Source organism: Desmodus rotundus, chromosome 7, assembly GCF_022682495.2.
Source record: "Desmodus rotundus isolate HL8 chromosome 7, HLdesRot8A.1, whole genome shotgun sequence".
Lineage (NCBI taxonomy): Eukaryota > Metazoa > Chordata > Mammalia > Chiroptera > Phyllostomidae > Desmodus > Desmodus rotundus.
The window spans coordinates 94,504,251-94,527,828 of record NC_071393.1 but is presented as its reverse complement, the minus strand read 5'-3'; the positions used below and the strand labels follow the sequence as shown (position 1 = coordinate 94,527,828).

Below are 23,578 nucleotides of genomic sequence, written 5' to 3'. Positions count from 1 at the left end.
TCAGGCGCTGAACTGTCTAGACCTGTGGCTACCTCCCAAGCCCTGTCTGTCTGTCGGTCTATCCTGGGGTTCTGGCTGAGGAAAGCAGCAGCCTGTCCCTCCAAGGAGTCCTTGGGTGAGGGGTTAGGGGTAGACTCAGATTTCCCCAATCTAGTTCTGCGCAGCGCACAGCTCAGGTCCACTTAGGGGCAGGAAAGGATCCTTGTGGCCTCCCAGTGCTCAGCCTAGAGCCTGCCCCAAACAGGAGCTCAGTGAGGGGGTATGGAAGGAGAGAGCGGACACTGGAGTGGGGGCAAGGCCACAGGGGCCAGGCCTCTATCTCCAGGCCCAGACATGAGGCAGGAAGCCCAGCCTAAGCTGGGTGAGCCTGGAACATGAGGCAGCCCCTGGCAGCTTGTGTATACCCCTCCCCATCTTCTGCCACCAGCAGGGACTCTCTCCTTGTGTGTGGCCCATGACCCAGCAGCATCAATAACACCTGGGTGCTTTTAGAAATGCAAAGTCTCAGGCCTCACCTCAGACCTACTGAATGAGAAACTTTGGGGGTGGGGCACAGCAATCTGTGTTTTAAGAAGCCTTCCAAGGCATTCTGACAAATGCTAAAATTGCAGAACCATTGCCTGAGACAACAGGCAAACTCATGCTGAGGGGGAGGCAGGTGAAGTCCTGAGGTACAGGCAGCTGCTCATGCCACCTTTGTGTAAGGTGGGCTGTTCACGTGCTGATGTGCACCCTTATCCAGAGTCAGACATGTGCTCCCAGACCAGCACAGGGTCTCCCAGAGTTCACATGCAGGGGATCTGGGGGTCTAATGCACACAGACAGGCAGGCACCCAGACGGAAGGGGATAGGGTCAGGGAAGAGCTGTTCTCACCAGGTGACATCCTGTGCCTGCAATTCCTTTGTTCCTTGTTCCTTCTGAGGATCTTTGAGTGCGACCTCAGAGGCCCAAGAAGCTGAGTGGTTGTCCAATTCCAACCCGGCACACCCAGCTGAAAGGTCAAGTGGCCTGTGTGTCTAAGAGAGTTTGAAGTATGTGATAAAACCAACAAAGTCCTTTCTCTGTGTGAGTGGGCCACAGCCAGGGGAATGTGGGGGATCAGCAAGCAAAGCCATGAAATCCTGCCCAGATGTACAATTCCCCTTGGCCCCTTCCCAGGGCTGCTCCCAGTGCCCACCCCAGCTCCCCACCCAGCGCTCTGCTCTGGCCTGTGGAGCCCCAGGCCACTGTCCACTTGGCCAGTGACCAGGCCCTGCGGCATCTCCCCCTAAGGATCTGGAAGTGAAATCCTAGCCTCTGAGAGCTGCCTGGGATGTGGGGAGGGGAGAGAGAGGCTGAGCTTCCTCATGCTCAGATCTGGTTTCCCGGCCGCTTCCCGTGGCGCACTGCCACAGCCTGAGCCACCAGCTGTGCTATATAAGGCCCAGAGGCTGGACTGCTGAAGAGACGAAGACTTGGACCCCCCAGCTGAGGAGTCCTGCTCAGGACACGGTGAGCCCCACTCCCCTTCTCCTCACCCCATCCCTGCACCCCACTGTCCGGCTCAGCTATTCCTGCCCTCCCCTGACCACCCCTCAGCTCCCCTAGAGAAGAACCCCTTTTCTACTTTGGAGGTCTCTCTCTTCCCCCATTGGCCCAAAGTCCTCTCCATTCCCTCTCTGAGGTCAGGGGCCCTCAAATGACCCCAGCCAGGATCTTTGTACCTCTGGGTGCCCTGCTTCTTTCCTGCGGCCAGCCGGTCTGCTTGGTCTGCGAGTTCTGAGGACTGTAGTAGGATGGGGAGCCTAACCAGCAGAGCATATGCTGAGGAAACTTCCGCGGGCTGCCAGATGGGAAATGGTTTTTCCATAAGGTGCCTCAGGCCACCTTGGCCTCCCAGACGGTTCCAGAGCAGCCTGAGACTGAATGCCACCCAGGCCCACGGAGCGCTCTGCTCCCCGCTCAGAGCCTGGAGCTTGGGGTAAGACATGTAAGAGCTGGAGACCTTGGGGACACCCGTGCCTCTGTTCCCTGGGTTGAGAAACAGCTGGTGATGGGAAGCAGGCTTAGAGCTAGATGGTCAAAAATATGAGATTGGTTTATTCTTCCCCTGGGTTAGCTAAGTACTTTCGAATCTTTTTTCCAGAAAGGAGAAATCTCCCCCCTTCCCACCATATCCTGGACTTTGGAGGTTGAAGGGAACCGCTTTTGAATCGCTAAGAACTGGTCAGATTCTGGGTTGACCAAAGCTCTGGGGAGAGAGAAGAATGAGCAGGAGCCCGGGCCACGCGCCGCGGGTCCCTGTCCTCATTGCCAGGCTGCTTTCCTCTTCCCATCCAGCAGGTAGTGGGGAGCCTGGAGCCTCACAGCGCACCCCCCTGTTTTCCTTCAGTGGGATCCTGGCTGTGTAACCCCTGCCAGACCCCACATAAGCAGGCCGGAAATGCGTTCCAGCTGTAGCCTGTGCACATCTGGGAATGTGTTCATGGAGGTAGCATGTCTGAAGCCTCTGTGCCCTCCAGCTTGCCTGCCCTGTGAGAGGCCACGGAAGCTGGGGTTGGGGCTTCACAGACTTAATATGTAGCCCCTTTGTGCAAGGTGTGAGCCCCACAAAAGGGTGGCAAAACATGCCCCCATACCCAGGCCTTGGAAGTGATTAATGAGTCACCCAGAGGTTATTGGGAGTGAGCCCAGGCCCCTCCTCCCTGGCAAGGAACTTACTCTCCTTTGTGCCCCATCTCGATGTGGGGCCCTAGCACCTGGGCCCAAGGTGTGAATCCAGGTCTGCCTCATCTGCACCCAGGTTCTGAACCTCTGCACCCTCCCAGCTGCCTGCCTTTGCAACTTCGTCAGGTGTCACCTTCTACAAGACTTCCTTCTGTCCACCCTTCCGCCTTGATAGGTCAAGATATCATTCTGCTGAAGCCATAAAAGGTGACCCAGAAATGTGGAGCCTGACAGGCTTATTTCTTTGCAGGTCATTGGATCTGAGAAGCTTCCTAGGGGACCACGTTCCAGGGACGACCTGCCTCTGTGAAGCACCCTTACCCACCTTCTGTCATGTTCCCCACAGGGCCTGGGGGGAAGATGGTGGGAACCAAGGCCTGGGTGTTCTTCTTCTTCCTGGTCCTGAAGGTCATCTCTGTGTTGGGTACAGGCTAAGTATCTGCTCTCTCCCAAATCCCCAACCTGACATAGTGAGACATGGTGAAGTCGTGTCTGCTTTGGGACTCAGCTACGCATATGCCTCAAGATCTGAGACTGGGTTATAGACGTATTCAAATTGTATGTCCTGCTTGTTTCCCCAAAGGCTTTGAGCTGGTTCCCAATGTTAAAACTCACAGGACAGAATCTTTTAAATGAGAAGAACGAGCTGTCACTTAGAGAGAGGAAAAAAGATAAGAGGGTTCCCACTCCTGTATGATAAATTTAGCTCTGAGCCTCCTGGCAGCCAAAGCAAAAGGAAATCGCAAGGGATCACTGAGTTCTCAAAAGCAGGTTTGGAGTTCAATCTGGTTTTAGTTTCATGAAAATTCTTTTGGCCTAAAGCTCAATTTCATTTAGACCCTGAAGCCAAATTTCACAGACACTAGAACCCCTTCTGGTCTCCTTGTCCTCTAACCCCATCTTCTGGTGACACAGTTCTCAAAGGAAGAGGTAGAATTTGCTTAATGGACTCTCTAAGGCTTCTAAGTAACAGAGCTCCCAGAACTACCCTGTATACTCTCTCCATCTCCCCTTTCTCTCCTGGTTTCTAACCACATACTCAAGTAAAGGAAAAGAAATTGCCAAACCCTTCTTTCAAAGCTGCACGCCCTGCAGGCTTTGCGACCACAGATGCAGGAACAAAGGCTGACCCGGTGTCTTGCCAAACCCTGTGTGCCCACTTCCTGCCTTGCTCTTTTCATCCCGACAGCTGCTGCCTGGGTGGAGGATTAAAATTTAACCATCGAGGGGAAATCAGAATCATTTGATTAAAAGAACTCCTATCACCCCAATTAAACAGGATGGAGAATTCTGATCTGGCTCCTCACATGGGAGTTCATTGCCTTTCAAAGCTTTTTCAGCCCTCTGCTCTCCTGACCCCTTCCCATTCTGGAGCTCCAACCCAGCATCAGGTGGGATGGGGCTGGGAGCTGCCTTGCACCCTTCCTCAGGCAGGCCCGCCGTCCTGGGGTCAGAAAATTGAGGACTACTACCCCAAGTAGGTCAAAAAAACCCTTTGGGGGGAGGGTGGACTCCCAAAGCCAAACTTTGCCAAGGGAAGGGAAGTGGACATCTATTGCCCAGGCAATGAGCTAATAGGAGTTGCTAACACTTATTCGGCAAGCACTATGGGCTAGGCTTTTTTCTAAGTGGATTTTATGAATGAGCTTATCTAATCCCCACAGTCCTCTGAGGCAGGAACTATTATTGCCTTCAATGTATGACGAGGGAACAGGGGTCAGATGAGTTAAGTATCTGTCCCAAGGTCACACAGTTAGGAAGCGGCAGAGTCTCTGGGTCTCATGCTCTCAAGCTTCGTATACTTTAGAGATGTTCACCTGGGTGACCTCCCGGACTCCTCATGCCAGCCTGGTCACCCTGTGAGGTGGGAATTAATGTCTCCCTCTTACAGGCGAGGAAAGCAAGGCTCCGTTCTGGGAGGACAGGCCCAGAGCCTGATGTAGGAGCTCCGGCCCACTGGCTGCTCCACATCATCTGAAGTTCCATTTCTAGAACAAGAGCAAAAAGGGAACAACCATTTGTTGAGCATATACTACATGCCAGCTCCCTTTCCACTCATTACCGCCCTGAATATGCCAAGGGCCCTATGATGTAGTGATTATTAATGCAGCCCTATTTTATGGGGAAACAGATTTGGAAGGATAAAGCTCTTACGAGGGTTCACAGGCAGTAAGTGGCAGAGTGGGGATTTGAACACATGTCCTGTGCTTATGCTCTATCCACCACATCACACTGCTTCCCTATGTCTTGAGAGGCTAGTAGCAGGACGCTGCTGGGCCCTGGTCACTAACATCTCTGGTCTCTCACTTCTCCTCCTGGCCCTCAGGGAGGCAGATGATGCTTACCCAGTCTGTGAGAAGAGTTCAACCTGGGAGGAGGACCCTCCACACCTTTGCCAAGCCTTTGAATCCCCTGGAGAGTGAGTTGTGGCTGGAACTGGGAGAGGTCACCAGGGGGGTGTTGACTGAGCTTGGGCACGATGTCAGGGTTGCATGCAAATCCACTTTTACGAAGCATTTGGGCTACATTTTTGTCCAGGCAGAGTGACCTAGTACTAGGACACTCCAGAATCATGAAGCTGCTTTATGTGTTTTGGGAATGCTATAGGACTTGCCGGGGCCAGAGCAAGAGCATAGGCTGGTGAGGAGGGAGGGGGGAGATGAGGATGGAGAGGATGCATGCAGAAGAGCAGGAGATTGGACACATGCTGGAGAGACAGATGAGACAGGCCCTGAGATCCATGGAGGGGCCTGGGTGGAAGCATGAATGATAGCACGGATGATGCCCAAGGGAGCTGGAGCTTACCTGGGGCTCCAGGGCCTGTCTCCGCCCCAACCTGGCTCTATCTCTCAGGTCCTGGTGAGTGGACAACGTGGTTCAACATTGACCACCCAGGTGGGCAGGGTGACTATGAGCGGCTGGATGCCATTCGCTTCTACTATGGGGACCGTGTGTGCCCTCGACCCCTGCACCTGGAGGCTCGGACCACTGACTGGATACCTGCAGGCAGCACTGGCCAGGTGGTCCATGGTAATCCCCGTGAGGGCTTCTGGTGCCACAACAAGGAGCAGCGGCCCGGCCAGAACTGCTCCAATTATACTGTGCGCTTCCTCTGCCCACCAGGTGAGCCTGAACAGTCCCCACCCCCCACATGCCTCTGGCCGTGGGAACTCTGGATACCACACATATGTGCGGTTTGGCTCCCTATTAACAACCCATTAGTGTTATGAGAGCTGTCATCTTCCCAACTGTGGTCTGTGTTTCTGGGTGCTCTTTCTTCAATCCATTTCACTGGGTGCATGTGGCACGGAGGTGAAGACCACAGACCCCGGAACTGTGCTGCTTGGTCCCAGCCCTGGGCCTGCCAGCTGAACTGCATTTCTTCGGCAGATCTTCTGAAGCTCTCTGAGCCTCAGGTTTCTCCCACGGAGAACAGGGGTAATGCCGGCCCATCTTCGTAGGGGTTCTTTATGAGGATTCAATAAGATAATGAATACAGAGGGCTTTCCCCAGGGGAATGTTCACTAAGTATTAGTTTCCATTGAGTTCCTGTGTGCCAGACCCTGTGCTAGGTAGGTATCTACATCATTCAGACCTTACGATTGACCTGTGAGGAATCTCTATCTTGACAAGTCACTCCAGGTTCAGAGAGGTTAGGTAACTTCTCACAGTTACACAGCAGCAAGTGGAGAGCTTTGGTTTGAACCCATGTCTGTGTTTGCAGAGTCCAAAAGTTTTTGCTCTTTACATCTTCCCTGCCACACTGGATAAGACAGAGCCGCTCACTGCTCTTGGGGTTCCGCCGGTGCACACAGCCTGACCCCGCAGGCCCAGGCAGCAGTGACAGTTGTCTGGAGAGTAGGGGCTGAGGCCCCCATTCTTGCACACAGGCCTCTTACCAGAGGCGAGGAGGGTAGACAGAAGGGGGCTTGATGTCTGAATCACTAACGTCCCAGGCCCTGATGGCCATTTCCACACTGGTGGAGAGGGAAGATGGTGCCAGCCCTGCACAGCCTGGGACAGCATATCAAAGTCCCAGTGCTTGGCCAAGGAGTCCCTCCACCTGGAGCCCATGTGGTGTCTTTGTGCAAATTAGAGACAACCTTCCCTCAAGACGCTTGCCTTCCATCTGTTGGAAAAATCATTGCAGTACATATACATGTTGGTGACATCTACAATGTAAACACAGGCCCTGCTGTCTGAGAAAAACCAGCCTCAGGGTCAGATTTCCTGACACAGCCGCCTCAGGAGGGAAGTCAGACTGTCTACTGATTCTGCTTTGCAGGATCCTTGCGCCGAGACACAGACCGCATCTGGAGCTCGTGGTCTCCCTGGAGCAAGTGCTCTGCTGCCTGTGGTCACACTGGGGTCCAGACCCGAACACGCACCTGCTTGGCAGACACAGTGTCACTGTGTGGTGAGGCCGCTGAGGAGGGCCGGCTCTGTGTGGAGGAGACCTGTATAGGTACGACTCCCGCTCCTGGCACTGGGCTCGGTGTGGGGCGGAGGCTGAAGCAGCCTAGAATAGGTTAGAGGGGCAGACTGAGATGGATTCATTCATTCATACAGTCACCGAGTATTAACTGGGCAGCTATTATGTGCTCTGAGGGAGGGATATAGAGGATAAGCTGGGAGCACAGAGCAGGGTCTATTATCATAGCTTAGGGGAATCAAAGAGGACTTCCTAGAGGAGATATCCTGAGCTAAGTCTTGAAGGATGGGCAGGAATTAGTCATGCTGGCTAACAAGAAAGGGTAGCAAAGGCCTACAGAGGAGGGGAAGCATATATGAGTCCACAGGCTGAAATGTGGCTGAAGGAGGGCCAGAATCCAGATTAGCCTTCCTGATGTGGCCCCGTCTTCCGCAGCCTGTGACCTGACCTGCCCCATGGGCCAGGTGAATGCTGACTGTGATGCCTGCATGTGCCAGGACTTCGTGCTGCATGGAGCTGTCTCCCTCCCTGGGGGTGCCCCAGCCGCAGGGGCCACTGTCTACCTGCTGACCAAGACGCTTAAGCCACTGACCCGGACGGACAGTAGTGGGAGATTCCGAGTTCCTGGCTTGTGCCCAGATGGCAAAACCACCCTGAAGATCACAAAGGCCAAGTTTGTTCCCATCAAGCTCACCATGCCCAAGACTAGCATGAAGTCAACCACCATCAACTCGGAGTTCACAAGGGCAGGTACTTAAGTTCTCTGGGATAGGGCTGGACTTTTACATAAAGGGATTACAGTGCTAAGAGCTGGTTTCCTGGTTTGCTCAGAGTAAAATTCAAAATCCTTACCGTGACCCACAAGGTCCTACATCATTTGCTCCCCCTTACTTCTCTTGCTCTCTTCTTCCATTATCCTCCCGTCTGCCCCTACTGAGTCACTCTACTCCAGCTACAATGTCCTCCTATCTGTTCCTCAGACACACATGCACACTGCTGCCTCAGGGCCTTTGCACTTGCTGAATACTCCCTCAAATGGGTTTTCCCTGGGCCACCTTATCTAAAATAGTCATTACATCCCTGACTGGCGTGACTCAGTTGGTTGGGCAACAGCCCACAAAGCGAAAGATCATCGGTTTGATTCCTGGTCAGGGTACATGCCTGGGTTGCAGGTTCGGTCCCCAGTCAGGGCATGTATAAGAGGCAACCGATAGATGTTTCTCTCCCTCTCTTCCTCCCTCCCTCCCTCTCTCTCTAAAAATAAATAAGTAAATAAAATCTTTTGAAAAAGATTTTTAAAAATAAAATAAAATAGTCATTACAATACAGCGTGAGGTTTGGAGGTCAGAAAGAGAGAGAGAGAGGATGCTAGGGGGAGGGGTGGTTTCAGAAATGGTACAGAATGGCCAGAAAATTCTGCTGGAGGCAGCAGAACAGGAATGTTGCACTATTTAGTCCAGCTTACTCTGTCCCAATGGCAGCGCTTGGGAATCCTGGCTGGCGCAAGATCCCCTTCCTTCTCCATTGCTTCACCTAGATGCTGTTTGACAGGCCATGGGAGCAGGTCGTAGGCTGAGGAGGTAGAAGAGGTGGACTTTATTCTGAATCAGCACCCTAATTAGGACCTTTAGAGAGGGGCAGGTGGGGTGTGGGGTGGGGTATATGTGAAATCATACAATTTAACTCTTGTGGCTCTGGAGAATCTGTCACAAAGGAAAAACCCAAAACACCGTTTCTCCTCTTCTGTCCCAGAGACTCCCTACATCGTGAAGAACCCCGTGACAAAAGCACGGAGAGCAGGGCAGAGCGTGGCCCTGTGCTGTAAGGCCACGGGGAAGCCCAGCCCAGACAAGTACTTCTGGTGAGCATCCTGCCAGCTACGCTGCCCGATTCTCCTCTAGGCAACCAGAGCTTTTTTGCATTCAGTCTGGTCCTATGAATCATAACACCAACCAACAGAATCAAGTGACAAGGAAGGCCCTAGTGCAGAGCCCAGAAGTTGGCACTTTTAAGTGGGGGCCAGCAGGGCCGAGGCCGCCAGGACAACCAGCAAGCCCTGCTGTGGTCCTCTCGAAACCAGGGCCCACAATGAACAGCTCTGGCCTCTGGGTCTTGACTTGCGTATCCTCAGAACACAGGACAAGAGTCCTCAGCCCTGCCTCCCTGACAAAGGCAAACAAGGGCAGAGTCTCCAGTGGCTGTGAGTCCTTTACCCTTCACCAACATTTTACAGCCATTGTCTCGTTTCACCCTCCCCACGATTCTGTGATGTCAGCTCGGAATCACTGCTCCCATTTTATTGAGCAGGAAGCCGAAGCTAAGTAAGGTGAGATGATTTGTCCCAGGATCCACAGCTGGTGAGTTGGATGGGGGCTGAGACTCAGTCAAGTCCCTTGACTCCCAGGCTAGTCAGTGCCCTTGCAAGAGCTACGTCAAAGGTGGTGTTGGCATCTGCAGGGACCCATCCAACACCCGTCTCTCTGGCTGACTGCCCCTGGCACGGCCCCCTCAGGCTGCACACCTCCGTCCCTTGCAGGTACCACAACAACACGCTGCTGGATTCCTCCCTCTACAAGTATGAGAGCAAGCTAACACTGAAGAACCTGCAGCGGGATCAGGCTGGAGAGTACTTCTGCAAAGCCCAGAGCGATGCTGGGGCCGCAAAATCTCAGGTCGCCAAGCTGATTGTCATAGGTAAGCCTGTCAGGGCCTGTGGGGAGCCCCTACTGAAGCACTGGGGAGCACTCCAGTGGGCATAACTGGGCAGTAAAAACCCCAGCGTGTCTGTGCTGTGTGCGGTGCTGTGTCCTCTGGGACACAAAGATGTCACAGCCCCCAATCCTACTCTCACGGAGCTGCCACCTCAGGAGAGGCGAAGAATTGCAAATTAGAGACAAGTAAAGGTAGACCAATGCAGCTAAAACAGGAGATAAGAGGCTGTGGACTCTGTAGGTGAGAGACAGGGACCCTCCAGGTAGGAGTGACCACAGGTGGCTGCTTCAGGGAGCCACCTGTGGTCATATTTCGGCTGGGGCTTAAATGGTGGTGCTTAGCTTTGGCTGCCCAGTGGGATCACCTGGTTGGTTTCAAAAAATACTGATGCCTGGATCTTACCCCCAGAGAGTTTGATTTTATTGGCTTGGGATGTGGTCTGAGTGCGCGCAGTTTCAAAGCTCCCGCAGGTGATTCTAATTTGCAGTCACAGTTGTAAACCCCTAGCCTTAAGGAGTGGTGGGAGACTGTGAGTATGGCGGTGAGAGAGTTCCAGGCCACGGGGCCAGCGTGAGCACAGGTCCACAAGCGGGCAACTGAGGGGCTATACGGGAAAGGGTGACCTGATCAGAGCTGGCTTCGAGAAGTGAGCTGGTGGGGGGAAGACTTGAGGCCAAAACCAATCAGGAACCTGTCCTTGGAAAGTGAGGGAGAAGGACAATAGCCTAGTAATTGGCCTAAACAAAACCAAACAAAAGGCAGAGAAAGAGAAAATTTATTGGAAGGATTCTGGAACATTTTAGAGACTCCAAGAAAGTTGAGCAACAGACCTCAAAACACGGGACGGTCGGGCCTTGGCAACAGCGGAGCCCCGTCAGCTGTGGTCCCAGCCCGTGACACCAATGCTCCCCATTTGTCCCAGTTATTTTTAATACTTTCCATTTTTAACACTTTAAATTTAAGAAATATTTTTCTATTCTGAAGTTGAATTTATAGATAATAAGTTAACTACATGCAATTGCCAAGTATGTAGGCACACAGCCCAAACTATACCATAAAGGAGAAATAAAAAGAAAATACTTTTAATACAAAATAGTATGTATTTCCAAATGTAAGGGCTCTGGCATAGTTGCACGAGAATGCTAACCAAGAGGGCAGACACGCGCACTTGAACTAGGTCACTGTGAACGTGACCGCTGCAGATACTGATGGATGCCGGGCTGTCATTTTGGTGGTTCACATTCCTCGGGTAAGGTTGGAGGTATGTGACTTTTTCTGAGACAAGGCACAATTCTTGGTATTTTTCCAAGCTAAACAAAGCACAATCTTCACTTGACTTTTATGGTAGTTGCATTTTTGAAAAATTTAATGTTATCGTAAAGCCATGTAAAAAAAATCTAGGCTGTGATCATTTTAACCAGATTTGCCACCTACATGAATGTCTGGTGGGATATGTGAACGTCACGCAGGACACAGAAAAATTCTTTATGCAGAAAAGTGCCAGGCTTTGCAGGTCTCAGGGCAGCAGTGCCCCTGCCCGCCATGTGCGGTAGCACTCCCGGTGCGGGCGGTAACTCCACACACACTCACAGGTTTCCAGGACGCCTTCAGTAAGAGCCGTTACTCTGGTGGTCTCAGCAACCAACCCTGTTTCTCCCTGGGTCCAAGGGGTTAGCGATGGCTGCTCCATCTTCCTCAGAGGAGTTTGGTGAGAACCAGGATCATGGATATGCAAATACCTGAAAACCATAACGCAGTGCACAGAGGTGAGGTTAAAGTGCCCTTTGTGTGGGAGGCGAACTGACATTTAGTAGCCACACCATTTCCCTCCACAGGCCCTGATGAAACTCCATGCAACCCGATCCCTGAGAGCTACCTCATCCGGTTGCCCCACGATTGCTTCCAGAATGACACCAACTCCTTCTATTATGATGTGGGCCGCTGCCCTGTCAAGACCTGTGCAGGGCAGCAGGATAATGGGATCAGGTGCCAGGATGCTGTGGAGAACTGCTGTGGCATCTCCAAAACAGAGGAGAGGGAGATCCAGTGCAGCGGGTACACGCTGCCCACCAAGGTGGCCAAGGAGTGTAACTGCCAGCGGTGTACAGAGACGCGGAGTATCGTGCGGGGCCGCGTCAGTGCTGCCGACAATGGGGAGCCCATGCGCTTTGGCCACGTGTACATGGGGAGCAACCGTGTGAGCATGACTGGCTACAAGGGCACTTTCACCCTCCACGTGCCCCAGGACACTGAGAGGCTGGTGCTCACGTTTGTGGACAGGCTGCAGAAGTTTGTCAACACCACCAAAGTGCTGCCCTTCAACAAGAAGGGGAGTGCGGTGTTCCATGAGATCAAATTGCTTCGGCGGAAAGAGCCCATCACCTTGGAGGCCATGGAGACCAACATTATCCCCCTGGGGGAGGTACAGGGTGAAGACCCTGTGGCTGAGCTGGAGATCCCATCCAAGAGTTTCTACAAGCAGAACGGGGAGCCCTATATGGGAAAAGTAAAGGCCAGTGTGACTTTCCTGGATCCCCGCGATATTTCCACAGCCACAGCTGCTCAGAGTGACCTGAACTTCATCGATGATGAAGGAGACACCTTCCCCCTTCGGACGTACGGCATGTTTTCGGTGGACTTCAGAAACGAGGCCACCTCCGAGCCACTTAATGTTGGCAAGGTGAAGGTTCACCTTGACTCGACCCAGGTCAAGATGCCAGAGCATGTGCCCACAATGAAACTCTGGTCACTCAACCCAGCCACAGGGCTGTGGGAAGAGGAAGGTGACTTCAAATTTGAAAACCAAAGGCGGAGAAAAAGGGAAGAGAGAACCTTTCTGGTTGGCAACATGGAGATCCGAGAGAGGAGGCTTTTTAACCTCGATGTCCCTGAAAGCAGGAGGTGCTTTATCAAGGTGAGGGCCTACCGGAGTGAGAGGTTCTTGCCCAGCGAGCAGATCCAGGGAGTCGTCATCTCTGTGATCAACCTGGAGCCCAGGACCGGCTTCTCATCCAACCCCAGGGCCTGGGGCCGCTTCGACAGTGTCCTCACAGGCCCCAACGGGGCCTGTCTGCCTGCCTTCTGCGATGACCGGTTCCCTGATGCCTACTCTGCCTATGTCTTGGCAAGCCTGTCAGGAGAAGAACTGGAAGCAGTGGCATCTTCTCCTAAATTCAACCCAAATGCAATTGGTGTCCCTCAGCCCTACCTCAACAAGCTCAAGTACCGTCGGACAGACCACGAGGACCCACGGGTTAAGAAGACAGCTTTCCAGATTAGCATGGCCAAGCCGAGGCCCAACTCAGCTGAGGAGAGCAATGGGCCCATCTATGCCTTTGAGAACCTCCAGGCATGTGAGGAGGCACCGCCCAGTGCAGCCCACTTCCGGTTCTACCAGATCGAGGGGGACCGGTATGACTACAACACTGTCCCCTTCAATGAGGATGACCCCATGAGCTGGACTGAAGACTACCTGGCATGGTGGCCCAAGCCAATGGAGTTCAGGGCCTGCTATATCAAGGTGAAGATCTTGGGGCCAGTGGAGGTGAATGTGCGGTCCCGCAACATGGGGGGCACCCACCGGCAGACTGTAGGGAAGCTGTATGGAATCAGGGATGTGAAAAGCACACGGGACAGGGATCAGTCCAATGTCTCATCTGCTTGTTTGGAGTTCAAATGCAGTGGGATGCTCTATGACCAGGAACGTGTGGACCGCACACTAGTGAAGATCATCCCCCAAGGTAGCTGCCATCGAGCCAGTGTCAACTCCATGCTGCATGAGTACCTGGTCAACCACCTGCCCCTGGCAGTCAACAATGACACCAGTGAATACACCATGCTGGCACCCCTGGATCCTCTGGGCCACAACTATGGCATCTACACTGTCACTGACCAGGACCCTCGTGTAGCCAAGGAGATCGCGCTCGGCCGGTGCTTTGATGGCACATCCGATGGCTCCTCCAGAGTCATGAAGAGCAATGTGGGAGTGGCCCTCACCTTTAACTGCATAGAGAGGCAGGTGGGCCGCCAGAGTGCCTTCCAGTACCTCCAAAGCACCCCAGTCCAGTCCCCTGGCCTCAGCACTGCCAGAGGAAGAGTGCCCTCCAGGAGGCAGCAGCGGGCAAGTAGGGGTGGCCAGCGCCGGCCTGGAGGGGTGGCCTCACTGAGGTTTCCTGGAGTTGCTCAGCAGCCTCTGAACAACTAAGTCTTTGTGGTACTTCTCTTCTCCCCCCACCTCTCGTGACAGCCGTTGTGAGACTGAGGCACAAGCTGCCACTCGGTTAATTTAAGCACATCTGTTCTGGTGCAGTTTGCTTGTTTTTGTTTCTTCATGTCTTTACTTACTGACTTCGTCCCGTGATATGATTGGCACATACCCCCAAATGGCAAAATAAAGCCCCTTGATCTTTTTTTTTAAAGAATCACGGAACACCAGAAATCGGCCATTGGCAAACTTTGTGACTTTGTTCTTCATTTAGTGCCGTCAGTGGCAATGCCCTTCCTTTTCTGTTTGCATGGTTTCGCCCACCTTTATGATAATGATAATCTGATGTTGAAGGTCAAATAACCAATATAAAGCGTACTTCCTGGTCTTGCTCCACAGCACGTAAGCAAGGTCTTCGTCTCAGTTCATACATGTAAGTATGTATGTTCATACATGTAAGTGGTGGTGAAATAAAGGAATAAACGCCCATATTTTTACTTGAAATGTAAATAAGTTATTTCTTTGCTGAATCTGGTACTCTAGTGCACATTTAATGTTAAGCTACTGAATACAGGGTAATTATAGTTCTCTACCACGTCTGGAAAGAACATCTTGTATCCACAAGTGCTCCAGGTTGCTCATTAGATTAGCATGCTTCCCTTTACATTTGTTTCTGTTCTTACTGGAAGCCCAGTGCAGCCCAGAGCAGATGTCAATAAATGCACATTTTGTACTTGATTTTGAGACCGCTGTCTGTCTTTTAACCATTGAAGTGAGCCAGCTGCTCAGGGAGACATGGGGGACTCTGGAAAACGATCACAGGGTGGCGTGAGCTGCTGCCTGCTGTAAGTGATGGGGCTGGGGAATTAGACACACACTCCACAGTCGAGTTTGTTCTCATGGATCATATTTTCCACTTGCAGAGAACAGCAGAGATTCCTGGAGTTGTGAGCATGTTCTGGGCTCCTGAGTAAAGCTAAACACATGTCCCAATTTTTCTTTCTTTCCTTTTTTCCAATACTGGGGAGCTTATACAATGGCTTGGCCCAAGGTCTGGTAAGCTAGCCAAGTGGTCCTTTGGCAACCCCCCACAGCCTGCTGCCTTCTCCAGCTGGCTGGCTGACCTCACTCAGAAATGATGGGTTTTTTTTTTCTCCCAACCTGTTCTAAGACACCCTGCTTCTCCAGACACCAGATCTCTATCATGTGCAACAGCCCCTGATAATCAGAGGCTGGTGGGTGGTGCCAGAGTGATCTTGGCGGCATCAACAGTCAAGCGGTGGGAGTGTGGGATTGAGAGAGCCGCACTGCCTGACCCTCTCCCAACCCCTCCAGGATCTGTCAGGAGCCAGGCCATGGGATTGGGAGAGGATATAATTTATAATCAGGACAAAAAGCTTTCCTTGATCCCTTGGCTGGCCTAGTGCAGCTCCTTTGGCCACCTCTGGCCTGCACCAGATTTGTGCTCTTGGCTCAGCATTGGCCCAGCTCCCAGGAGTTTGGTTCATAATTAATTATAAATTTCTCTGGCTGAGCACCCCTTCCCCATGACCTCCAGGAAAGTGAGCACACGTAGGGCTGGGGTCTAGTGGCCTTGTGATTGCTTCTTGACTCGCTTCCACCCTACACTTTCTGGGGAGCAGCTCTCACTGACTGCTTTGAGGTGGGGCTTGACTGCCCCTGCTGAGGGGTCATTGTTTGGCTATCTGCAGCCCAGATGCCTTACTGCTCCAGGAGCGAGTGTGTGTTGCTTCAGCCTGACCACTCCGGTTCCTTCCCACTCACCAAGTGGGGCGCTGGGAAAGGTGAGCTGGCTGGGCTCTCACCCCATGCCCTTCCCTTTCTGTTCTCCATTGAGGGTCTGAATAAATGGACTCCAAGCCGGTGGCAGCTGGTACCTGACTTTTTATTTCACTCATCAAACATTTATTGAGTGTTTATTCTATGCCAAGCCATGTGTGCAAGTAGACTGGACTTTATCAGTATATAGAATATACCATACATAGTGGCAACCACCATTTGGGGTGGTAGTCAGAGGAGGCTTCTTGGAGGAGGTGACATCTAATTTGTGGTTTGAATAATAGCTAGGAGCTGAAGGCATGGCTGTCAGGAGCAAGGAGCACAGGCAGAAACAGCTTGCAGGATGAGAGGGAATGGCAGGTACCTCCCTTTCAGACAAGGATACACTGTTGAGCTCATGACGTCTAATTTCTAAGCATCTTTCTTCCAGACAGATGGGCTTGCTACCTGTTAGCTGTGTGACTTTGGTCATGTCAGTTTCCCTGGACCTCATTTTCCTCACTTATAAATTAAGGAGTTGGTTGTACACCTAAAACTAATATAATGTTATATGTCAATTATATCTCGATAGATACATAGGTTTTTTTTTAATGAGGGAGTTGGTCTAGATTAGAATCTGAACCATCTCTCAAGTCCTTTCCATGGCTTTCAGTGGGGCTAAGAGCACAGTTCCAAGGATGCCTTTGCTTCACCAAACCACAGATGATTCACCGGGTGTTCCCTTCCCCTGTGGAGACTGCATGCTGGATGGACAAAACGTTCATTTCAGAAAAGCCCTGGGGTTTTGGTCTCAGCCTGCTGCATACTGGCTGACCACCCTGTTACTGAGAGTTAACTGTCTGAGGAAGGACACCAGAGGACAGGGAGGAAGGGCACGGGCAGAAAGATAGAAGAGCCACTCAGGCTGCTTCTGCTTCCAACCAAGGCAGCTTTCCAGGCAGAATGCTCTCTGTAGTTTGGAGAGCTCTAGCAAAGAAGATGATAGAGGAAAATGTCAGTGAGATGTCAGGACAAGAACAGTCTTGAAAGATTGAGAAAACAGACAAGCCAAGTTGGAGGCAGTGCAGGGATAGGTGGAGTTTCCAGCACAGGGATTGGCTGGAGCCAAGGAGTGGAGGTGGGACTGCACACTGGAAGGCTTTTGTTTACACCATGGTGCCAGCAGACTTCAGGAAAGACTTGAACCAGGAACTGCAAAGCCATTAGAATCCAGGCCATCACTCTCTCTGGTTCTGATTCTCTTATTCTCTCACACTCATCGGTTTTTGCTCTCTCTCAGTCTCTAACTCAGTCATGCTCCACCTGCTCTATTCCTCAGATTGACTCTCTGACTCGTTTCTCTTTCTAGGTCTCTCTCTCTCTCTGGTCAGTCTCTTCTCTCTGCACGAACCCTTAATTTTTCTTTGTGGATCAGCTTTCTCTACTCCCCTAGGTTCATAGAAGAGGTGGCTATTTCCTTAAACCAAGGAGCCCCGTCCTAAGACCAGATTCCCTGGAGAGACCATCTGATTGGCTCAGTTTGAACTGGGTCTCCACCTCTAGTCTGTTCTGCTGTGGCAATAGTCAAGGGTGGGGCATAACGGAATCCTAATAGCCATGGTTGCTGGGGAAGTGGGGCAGTTCTTAGAGAAAGGGAATCCTAGTGATTTGGGGAGACACCCCAAATGGTGACTACTTCAGGAGACAGTGAGCAGATCATTGTCCTTACTGGGAGTTTAGGGTTTTTCATTTCCAAACATCAGGGGATTTCAAATACATCAAATGAGACCTGTGGGGTACCTATTCTCGGAAATCTGAAGTCTCACTTCATGACTTAGTACTTGGTTTTTGTAGTTTCCTTGTAAGATTAAGAAAAAAAAAAAGTGTTCCCTAATCATTCGGTGCAGGTTTCTATATTAACCATTAACTCAAACTTGTTAATTATTCAGTTCAGTAAATAAGGAGTGTGTTGAAATTGTCCACTAGATGATAGATGCACTTGTCAATTTCTCCCTGTGATTCCTCAATTTGGCTTTATATATTTTGAGGTTAATGGATGCCTATTATGTATTGAATTTTCGTGCCTTCTTGTGAGTGGAATCTTGTTATACAGGCTGGGGCAAAAATAGGTTTACAATGGTTTGTATGGAAAATAATGCAATAATTAATAAATAATAAAAGAATATGGGGGGGAGCTCCAGCTGCAGGGCTCCCCCAGCTGCCACAGATGAAAACAAGACTACCAAGACATGATCTGCTTGGGGAGGAAAGGTAGCCAATCTTTCAAAGGAGAAGGGCCAGGAGCCTTTTCCTCAGTGGGCTTTTATTGGGTTTAATTTGCATAGGAATACAGGGCCTATAGGTAAAGCTCATCAGTCATTGTCAGGCAGTAATGACCAAACAATAGATAACATTCAAAGATCTCTGAAGGTTTATTTTGAGTCAGGGTCAGATAGCTAAAGGGCCATAAAACTTTGGGGAACAAACTCATTTAATGCTTGGACCCTTATCATTTAAATTGAGGGTATTAGCAAAGTAGGTTTCATGCATTCTTTCTTACGATTGCCCTGGGGAACCCACCCTTTCCAGCACAGGGCCGCACCCACCTCTGGCATTGTTTCAGGCACAGGGATTGTGTCTTAAGTCAGGGAAGGGAAGTAAGGCAGCCAAGAGATGAGGAGACTTCTTGCAGACAGAATGAGGACTCAGGCTATGTCAAAGCCAAGGGGTGAGGGTCCATCATCCCCTTTTTCTATAGCCCCCCAAGTCCTTCCCTGAGGGCCCCTTTGAGACCATGCCTGTCTTAGGTCGTCCTTCCTTTGAGGAATCTTACCCATCCTTGGCTAACCAGCTATCCACCCGGGGCCAAGCAGGGTGAGGTGAAAGGGGGCAGAGGTGGTGCCCCTACAAGGAAGATAAGCTTTGTCTCCTTAATGGTTTATGGTCCCAAGGTATTTTTACTCAGCCTTAGCCGTGGGGGGTTACAGCTTCTGAAACCAGGCAGGGCGGTTGCCAACAACAATAAACTGTTTTGCATACTCATAACTGTAAACCTACTTTTGCCCCACCCTGTATAATTATGTAATTTTTCCCATAATTTTTTTCTGTGTTAAAGCCTATTTTGTATAATAATATATTTCCCAACAGTCTTTTGGTTAGTATTTGCTCAGTACACCTTTGAAAATCTTTTTACCTTCAACTTTACGTCTTTGTTTTGTTAGTTTATTTTGTTCATTAGATTCCACATATAAGTGAAATCATGTAGTAACCCTGAAAAACTACCAAATAGTTTTCCACAGCAGCTGCCCCATTTTACATTCCCATCAGCACTGTATGAGGGTTCTAATTTCTCCATGTCCTTGCCAGAACTTGGCATTTCTGCTATTTTATTAAGATTTCATTTTTAGAAAGGGGGAAGGGAGGGAGAAGACAGGGAGAAAAACATCTTTGTGTGAGAGAAACAGTTGCCTCTTACACACCCCAACTGAGGACCAGCCTGCAACCCAGGCATGTACCCTGAATGGGAATCAAACCAGCAATCCTTTGGCTCGCAGGTGGCACTCAATCCACTGAGCCACACCAGACAGGGACATTTCTACTCTTTTCCATTACAGCTGTTGAGTGAATGTAAAGTGGTATCTCGTGGTTTTGATTTGCATTTCACTTATGGCTAATAATGTTGAGCATCTTTTCATATACTTATTCATATCATTTGCATATCTTTTTTGGAGAAATGTCTATTCAAATCCTTTTCCATTGTCTTAACTTAACACAGTCTGCTATAACACACAAAATTTTTTATTTTGATGAAGTCTAAATTATGTATTCATTTATTTTTGGCTGCTTATGCTTTTGGTATCTTACCTAAGGAAACATTGCCTGCATTATCTTCTAAGAGCTTTATAGTTTTAGCATTTACATTTAGACCTTTGGTGCATCTGAGTTAAATTATGTGCCTGAGAAAGAACAACAGTGACAAAAACCACCTGGTCATATTTGATAGCCTCTCATTGCTTGCTCATTTTCAAAACAATTCCTGGGTTAATTTTTGATTCTTTAAAACATTTCTATTATACATTTTCATTCTATGTAGTAATGTAAGAGTTTGCATGCTTGTTCTTGAAGAATTTTCTTCTCATGAGTCCAACAATGCAATAAAAACTGTATGTCATGCAAGAGGACCTAATACTGAGTTCTGCAGAGTATAGTGCAGTGGTTAAATGCATGACTCTAGAACAACTCCCTGAGTCTAAATATTTGCTCTTTTACTTATTGGCCATGCAATCTTGGGCAAGTTATTTACCTCTGTGCACTTTAGTTTCCTTGACTAAACTTGAGAGAATAATATGTACCTCGTGGGACTGCTATGAGGATCAGTTAAACATACATATGAACGCAGTATATGTTAGGTACTGGCATACAGTAACCTCTCTCTATATAACCTCGCAGTTATTACTGTGTACCATGCTGCTGGAAATGGAAAAGACTGAACATTCATGTAAATTTAATAAGGCAATGCTTCATTATTTGTAGTAGAAGAAACTGAGTTGTTCTACAGAAGTAGTTTTCCAGAAAATGCAATTTTATTCCCTATATTTAAGCTCTAAAACGTTTTAACTTTTATTTTGATCTGTTTCGGATAGAAATCTTTATCATGAAGTATCTAGTCTATCTTTTATAAAACACAAGTAACATAATTCAATTTTTCCTGGATGTATTAGGAATACCAATTATTATGGTGGTACAGTCAAATGGCAACCGGGGCTGAAGCAACATATAAACAATTTGACCAATCCCAAGGACTTTAGACACTCTTCTTGCTGAGTTCTTACATCCCTTTTCCTGTTTCCCCCTTTCATCGTCAGGCTCTCAGACAACTTTGGCTGTGGTTCTAGCATTTCTCTCATTTCTAATTTACTCACTTGTAGGGTGGGGATCTACATGACCAAAACAATGTTAAAAATGGGTAAATAGACTCCGTGAGATTCTGAAGGCCTGGGTATGAGCAACATGAACTTTGATGTGCCAACTTTGCAACATCCATTTTGGTGACTCAACCCTTTTCTCCTCACTTCCTAATTATTGCCTAATTTACAAAGGGGTACTACTTTACACACACAGCCCAGTGGGTGCACGTGTGAGAGTAAATATTGCTTGCTAGGAACAAATTATTACAGTTGTTACTGAAGTGAATATCACTTTTGTTATTTAATATTACAGCTAAGGCAAGCTAATTGCAAATTGAAAAAGACATAAACCAAGGTTCCATGTCCTCTCTCTTTCATCTCTTTTTCAGTTTTTCATTAGAAATCAAGGAAGGTCCTTACAATGCTAAGGTACAATGAGTAGGGTGAAGTTATCAACAAGCTGGCTAAGAATCACAACTAAAAATAAAAGTTTTATAGGCCTAAAAGGAAATCCAAAAATTACACATTTCACAGTAGAAAAAGCTCTTTATTATTTATGAAGCACTATGTACTATGGATCAAATAATTACTTATTCTTCACATTAACCCTAGGAGAACACCCAATTTATAGTTGAAAAAACAGGCTTATGAACTGATTTGCCAGAAGTCACGCAGCTGGTGAGTGACCCAGCTGGGATCCACACACCAGTCATGCTACCACTGCCCTTTAGAAACAAGCATTTCCTAGCCCTGACTTCAAGATTCGATACACGGAAGTTTCCAAATATTAGCTTCGAGAACACTTCCCCTCCCCACCCCTCCATTCACAGGGAAGCCACGGTGAGTTAATGCCATCTGCTGGCCATCTCCCTGATCATCAGGATGCAGAACTGTCCTCTGATTGAGGACAAGGGGGGTCTTGTGCTATCTGAAGTCACCACCAGCCCCCAAGGACAGGCCCAGGAGGATGATGAGTGTCCTGCAGTAGACCCCTTGGTCTCCCTACAATACCAAGGCTGAGCTGTGACTACCTGAGGGAGAAAGTGGTGGCAACTAGAAGAAACCTAAAAAAGAGACTTTTAGAAATACTCTACTACCAAAGTGGAAATTCATGTTATTCATTTCTGCAAATACACCTTAGCACCTCCTGATTCTAGTATTCTACTAGTAAAAAACAGATTCCTGAGCCCGCTCCAGACTATTTTATCAGAACCTTTAGTGGAGCGGCCTATGTATATGACAAGGTCTGCCTGGCAAAGTCCAGCCATTGTTAATAAAATGAGAATGGTTTGCATCACATCCATGTAGCCTGGCAGCCAAGGAGAGTGGACTGGAATGCGCATGTGTGAACAATGACATCACTGTACTAGCCAGCGAGGGTGGTAGATACCACTTTGAGTGAGCATGTGTACTGTGTGGCTGTCGCATTCAAAATGGTTGAGTGAGTAGAGCAACGAATCTGCATCAGATTTTGTGTTAAGTTTGGACATTCCTCCATGGGAACTACTTGGATGATTCAGAGGCTGCAGCTATGGGCACCTGGTGATTGGCAGCTTCAGCACAACACCCACTCACTCACCATGTCTACTGCAGTTTCTGACAAAACATCGAATCATCCAGGTGACTCAGCCCCCCTACAGCCCAGATTTGGTTCCATGTGACTTGACTTTTCCCAAACCTGAAATCACCTTTGAAAGGGAAGAGATTTCAGATTGTCAGAGAGGTTCAGGAATATATGATGGGGCAGTTGATGGCAATCGGGAGAACTGTGTGAGGTCCCAAGGTGCCTACTTTGAAGGGGACTGAGTTGTCATTGTTCTATGTACAGTGTTTCTTGTACATTGCATCTTCTTCAATAAATGTCTCTATTTTTCATATTACATGGCTGGATACCTTTTGGACGGACCTTGTTATTTTAACAAACTGAGGTCATTCTTAAGGAAGGATGGGGGGTGGGGAAGGGGGGGGGGTCACTGCCTTAGTGGAATGGCAGCTTTTTAGCCCTTGATGTGAGATATTTATGGGTAGGAAGATTCTACATATCCTTGAACATCCTACCAGCTTTTGGAGGAGGACATAGGGAAGTAATGAAAACAGTAGTGATTAGGGTATGAGCCCTGGTTCTGACATGACCTTGGAAAAGTCACTTAAACCCCATGTCTTGTTTTCTCAGCTGCAAAACTGGAATGCAGATAATACAAAACATTTGCTGTGAGAATCAGATGAGAATAGAGTAAAAGTACTCTATATAGTCCTATACAGTGTTGTATTATTTTGAGTCTCATACTATTTGTAGATATAAGCCCTTTTTTAGTCCTTATCTTTTAAAATGTAAGTGTGGAGTTCCTGTGTATGCAGAATCAATATCCGCTTATCTGAAGGATCAGTGTTCAGCGGTGAAAAAGAAATGCCTTTATTCAGAAGATAGTGATTCCCAACAGAACGATGGCTCTTTGGGAGGCTGTACCAGAATCTCTGGTGGGGAAGGTAAGATTTTTATGTTCATCAGAAAGAGTCTTAGGCTAAAAAGGAAAAGATTGAGAAACAGTTTTAAAATCAGGAGGCTTGGGCTTTATTTCTCTTTCTATTTCTGACTCATTATATGAACTTGGTCAAGTTCCTGCTTTTTTATATGCTGTTTCCTCATCCGAAAATCCAGTGCTAAACTGGATGACTCCCTGACTCTAACCTATAAAATATTTTTTTCTTAGCAACTCATAATGTTCACAGCCCCGAGAGATAGAATCAAGTATAGAAGGACAAAAAGACTTTTGCATAAAATGGAGACATGTAAAGTTATGCGTCTGCAGCTATGTTGTTCATGAAAGGTAAGTAAC

General features: G+C 49.0%; 1 protein-coding gene across 1 annotated transcript; it reads left to right on the top strand.

Annotated features, from left to right (window-relative positions):
• The first annotated feature begins 903 nt into the window (after positions 1-903).
• CILP (cartilage intermediate layer protein) lies at positions 904-14,793 on the top strand. Its single transcript, XM_024567742.4, has 9 exons — positions 904-1,492; positions 2,958-3,131; positions 5,034-5,126; positions 5,561-5,830; positions 6,993-7,172; positions 7,575-7,889; positions 8,892-9,000; positions 9,676-9,833; positions 11,687-14,793. The coding sequence occupies exons 2-9, from the start codon at positions 3,041-3,043 to the stop codon at positions 14,053-14,055; spliced, it is 3,585 nt and encodes a 1,194-aa protein (XP_024423510.2). The 5' UTR covers positions 904-1,492; positions 2,958-3,040; the 3' UTR covers positions 14,056-14,793.
• The last annotated feature ends 8,785 nt before the right edge of the window (positions 14,794-23,578 follow it).

Coding starts and splice junctions, on each gene's coding strand:
- CILP (XM_024567742.4), top strand. CDS start 3,041: ATGTTCCCCACAGGGCCTGGGGGGAAGATGGTGGGAACCAAGGCCTGG. Junction 5,127..5,560: donor GCCTTTGAATCCCCTGGAGA/GTGAGTTGTGGC, acceptor TCTATCTCTCAG/GTCCTGGTGAGTGGACAACG. Junction 9,834..11,686: donor CGCCAAGCTGATTGTCATAG/GTAAGCCTGTCA, acceptor TTCCCTCCACAG/GCCCTGATGAAACTCCATGC.